Source organism: Salvelinus alpinus, chromosome 6 (genome assembly GCF_045679555.1).
Source record: "Salvelinus alpinus chromosome 6, SLU_Salpinus.1, whole genome shotgun sequence".
Taxonomy (NCBI): domain Eukaryota; kingdom Metazoa; phylum Chordata; class Actinopteri; order Salmoniformes; family Salmonidae; genus Salvelinus; species Salvelinus alpinus.
The window spans coordinates 30,979,338-30,984,105 of NC_092091.1; the positions used below are offsets into that span (position 1 = coordinate 30,979,338).

Here is a 4,768-nt window from a genome sequence, read left to right on the forward strand (position 1 = left end):
TAACATGGCAAAATGTGTAGAATTGCAGGACATCTGTATTTTAAACTGCAAAAATCTCTCCCCACCCCATGGCAAATGTGTAGAATTGCAGGAAATTCCCTTTAAAACTTCCCAAAAAATTCTGCAAACTAATTTGTTTACCTTTTGATAATAAAATACATTTTCTGCTAACAGATCCCTCTGTACGGATTAAATTATAGTTTTCAATCCTGATGCCGAGTTAATGTGAGTTCATGTGTAGCCGCTAATTGTACAGCTAATAGGTTGAGTTTGTAGATTGACTGAGGTGAATGAAGCTATAGTAACCAATGTGATAATGCATTTTTTTTTTGTATAGAAGTGCAGTAAATGGGCTTCAACTTCCTTAACATTTATTAGATGGACCTCAATAAAACTCAGACCCTGGTTACGGCCCTGCTGATGAAGGATTTCGTGATAGGCTACACTCAAATATTGAGGAAGAAAACGTCCAATTTAGACTACTATATCTAAAAGCCTAAGGTAGCAAAATATTAACTAACCCCAGCATGTGACCACAAGGTCATCATTATTTTCACATGACCTATTTCCCCCCTCCAAAATATTCCTCACCACAGATATAGCCACCGAAGTCTGCTATTCCTCTCCAACCAGGCTCAGACTCCCGCCCCACTTTATAAAGAACACAGAAGGGGTACAGAATCTGAACAATGGGCATATGATTTATTGGGCAAAATGTATTCACGGTGTTATTACAAGATGGTCATTGGCCAGCCTCCGAGATACAGTAGGATCCTTAATAGTAAAGCATTGTCTGAGGAGGAGACAAAAAAAACATGTTTTGTGTGTTACAAATCATGTGTAACTTTGTTGTGCGTTACACAGATCTGAGAACAGTGGGTGAGCATGTTATAGGTCAGAGGTGAGAGGGAGCTGTATTGTTACATGACTTACATTGCTGAGCCAGTCAGTAAAGGCTGAGATGCGGGTGAAGACGGTTGGTTTCTTCACCTCGTTGCAGACACGAGAGGACACAAAGCTGGTCACGCCCTGGACGTACCACTTACCATCGGCACCCTTACAGTTCAGAGGACCTCCAGAGTCTCCCTGCAGACAGAGATAAGGGCATGGGGGGGGGGGGGGGGGGGGTGAGAGAGAGGGAGGGGAAGAGAGGGAGGGGGATAAGGCGAGAGACAGAAAGTGTTTTACAAACATTGGTTATTATGTCATACAGGTTATGGTGAAAGTAATATTACTGTATTATCATAAGAATATGATCTCAAGATGTTTTGTTGCCTCACTGACGTTGCATCCTGACACTTCACCCCCTCCAGCACAGATCATGGTGTCCTTCACCACCATTCCCCACCAGTCACTCTGCCTACACACACTGTTCCCCACCACGGGCAGCAGGGCCTGCTGCAGCTTATCAGGCATGGGACCATGGGCTAGAACAGGACAGGGAGGGTACAGTTAGACACTATACACTGGAACATAAACACAGGCCTCAGATGTAGGATCTTAACTTGATCACTCTTTTGTTGCTGAGAATTTTCCTGCACGGCAGAAAATCCAAACTTGTAGTGTATTCGAGGTTTAAACAGGCTTCTAAAGTTTGTAAATTCCACTTTAAAATGTCAGCCTTGATTTGCCCTAATGAAAAATGTATCAACCCCTACAAAAAAATGTCCAATCATTATAATTCACATAATAATTCACATTTCCTGTTGCTGCAGGATTATTTTCCTGCTGTAGCAAACTGGCCCAAATTATGATCCTACGTACATCTGTATACAGTACATTATGTCTATGTATCATATTCACTAACAGGCTTATATTGTATATGTCCACACCCCATATATCTTAAAGGGATAGTGTGAGATTTTGGCAACTAAACGCTTTTTCTACTTACTCAGTCAGACGAATTCATGGATATCTCTGCGTGCAGTTTGAAGGAAGTTGTAGGTAGTTTCGTGAGCCATTGCTAACTAGCGTCATGCTGTATGATGAGATATAAAAACGGTATCCATAAATTCATCTGAATCTGGGTAAGTAGAAAAGGGGCTTGATCGCAAAGTTCTTGCACTATCCTTTTAAAACTGTTGTGTGGCTTAACATAAACAGGCAAATATAGCCTTAAATTAAACTTCACATGCCACAAGCCCACAGTATCCACACAGCCAAACATATAAAAAAAGACATTTACCAGACCCTTTTATCCAAAGCAACTTACACTAGTGCATTCATATATTTTTCATATGGGTGATCCCAGCAGCAATCAAACCCACGATCCTGGAGTTGCAAGCACAATGCTCTACCACACAGGACTCTCTCTCTCTCGCTCTCGCTCTCGCTCTCTCTCTCATCATATGTAACACAGAGAAGAATGGTGTATGTGATATCTTACTGTAGAGGTTTCCCCAGCCAGAGATGAAGCATGCGTCTCCATCAGCAGGGATCTCTCCTGCCTCAGGAAGGCAAGCCAGACCAACGTTCTCATTCATGATGGGAGCCTTGTCCAGTTTCAGCAGGGCAAGATCATTTCTGTGAGAAAACAAGACAAGTTGTTGTAGTCATCCACATTCATGCTAGTTCGCATATTATGGTTACAGTTGCGATATCCTATGTTGTTCTTGAAGACATAATGGTGCTATTGGTGTTTGTGGTAATAGTGGCATTCATTTTAGTCGTGGTAGTGATGGTAATAGTAATAGCTAGCTGTTGCTGTGTCGTCAGCATGGTTTTGGTCTATCAGATGGATACTCACCCAGCGGCGACCATGTTGATGTCCCAGTCGGGATGAACCAGGATACGCAGCACGTCTCTGATCTGCTCAGTTCCCTCCTGTACACTCTGGTCATGCTCTCCCATCACCACACGGTACACATCTCCAGGCCTGCATGGGGAGGACACGCCAAACATCACAGAGAAACATTAAGTTCTCTTTAATGACATCTATACTTTCCCAATATTCTGCTTCACATTCGTGACCTCAATGGCCTCTTTTTACTCACATTCTCTAGTAATACCTCACTCTTCCATTCTCTGGGCCCATACTGGCACTCACCATACGCAGTGTCCAGCAGTCAGGACCCAGCGAGAGCCAATCAGAGTGCCCCCACAGGTGTGATGCCAGCGGCTGCCATGCTTCACCTGCATTGAAATCTAAGGATACAGATGCACAGACAGTAAAACAGTTCAAGACAAACATGATGAATGTATGGTTCAATGGACATATACAGGGAAGTAATTCACTGTTTTCACCTGCCATGGCCAGCTATGGGCGCGGGCATCCTCTCCATTCACAATCCTGTTGGTGTTGGGTTCAAAGGTGGGAGTACCACAGCCATATGCTGAGAAACATGCAGTCCACGGTTAGCAGCATGATATACTTGCACACAGATGTTTTTGTGACAAATGTTTTTGTGACTTTTATCCTACAGTGAAACAAACGTAAATGGACATAAATGGCCATGTCAGAAGTGATGATGATATGGTTGTGTTAGCATTATGCTGTCCTTAGTGCTCAGAGGCAAGTGTGTTACTCACCGTAGGCTGCCAGCAGCAGCAGGAATACCAGTCTCTCCAGCATGGTGGCAGTCTGTCAGTAATGTGGAGCTCTGACCCACAGCAGTGAGCTCTTATAGTCCTGTCTGTTTGTCACTGCCAGGCTCAGCCCCAGACACTGTGACCAGCCCGTGCTGTCTGTGGAGCACTTATCGTGTCATGTTGCCAATATTAGCTGGGAAGAACCTCCTGTTCCCCAGATGCTCACCTGGCACTAACCTGTACTGTACTGTACTGGAGTTACAAATGGAAAATGCTGACAGGGCAAAGGAGAATGGAAAAAGGGATTTAGGGGGACAGGTCATAGCAGAGAGAGGTTAATGTGAGGGGGACAAACTCTTGTCAAAAGGTTTACCAGAGGTTGGACACTGTAACCGGCATATACTGTAGATACCGAGTACTTTACTGTAATTGACCAAGTACAATACAAGAGAAGCAATCGTGTAACAACCTTATCGTTCTTTAATAAAAAAAAGTGGAATATGTCTAAGTCGGAGCCGCGCTCCCGGTGAATCTGGAGCCACCGCTTTACACCTCTCCCAGACAGTATCTTTTCCTCCTTAGGGGACTTAGCAGTGTTCTCTAGAGGGGACAGCACACATCCATACATTTCCCCTTTAAAAGAAGCACAGCGAATCCATATTGGCCTGAACAGCTAAAAGGTTCTGTTTGTTTTCTCGCTGCGTTATAATAATTCTCCAAGGCAGATATGTTGTACACTGATTTATGGAGCAGACATATAATATAAGAAAGGTGTATTTTCTAATGTACATGTTCTGTTAATGTTAGGCACATCAGGCAGGTATAGACAATAGGGAAACATTTGACAGACTTATGATTGATGATAGCTCCCTTCTGCCTCTCTCTCTCTCTCTCTCTCTCTCTCTCTCTCTCTCTCTCTCTCTCTCTCTCTCTCTCTCTCTCTCTCTCTCTCTCTCTCTCTCTCTCTCTCTCTCTCTCTCTCTCTCTCTCTCTCTCTCTCTCTCTCTCTCTCTCTCTCTCTCTCTCTCTCTCTCTCTCTCTGTGTCTGTGTGTGACATGCTATCTGTCTATTCTCCATTTATTAGACTGCACATTTGCGCAAGAGTTCAATCTGAATTTCATCAGAAAGTAGCAATTCCTCTCCAGTGCTGAAATGACTTGTCTATCCATAACCTTCAGATTTTTTCCTCTGTTAGGGCGACCTTCAGAAATACTTCGTAAATCAAAGCGTCCTAGGAGA

The 4,768-nt window shown here is 43.6% G+C and overlaps 1 protein-coding gene across 1 annotated transcript; it reads right to left on the reverse strand.

Moving 5' to 3' along the window:
• Positions 1-683: 683 nt before the first annotated feature.
• Positions 684-3,649, reverse strand: LOC139578548 (proproteinase E-like). Its single transcript, XM_071406290.1, has 8 exons — positions 3,529-3,649; positions 3,244-3,332; positions 3,047-3,144; positions 2,747-2,875; positions 2,387-2,523; positions 1,285-1,427; positions 934-1,086; positions 684-793 (listed from the first exon to the last, which is right to left on the reverse strand). The coding sequence occupies exons 1-8, from the start codon at positions 3,569-3,571 to the stop codon at positions 776-778; spliced, it is 810 nt and encodes a 269-aa protein (XP_071262391.1). The 5' UTR covers positions 3,572-3,649; the 3' UTR covers positions 684-775.
• Positions 3,650-4,768: the final 1,119 nt, after the last annotated feature.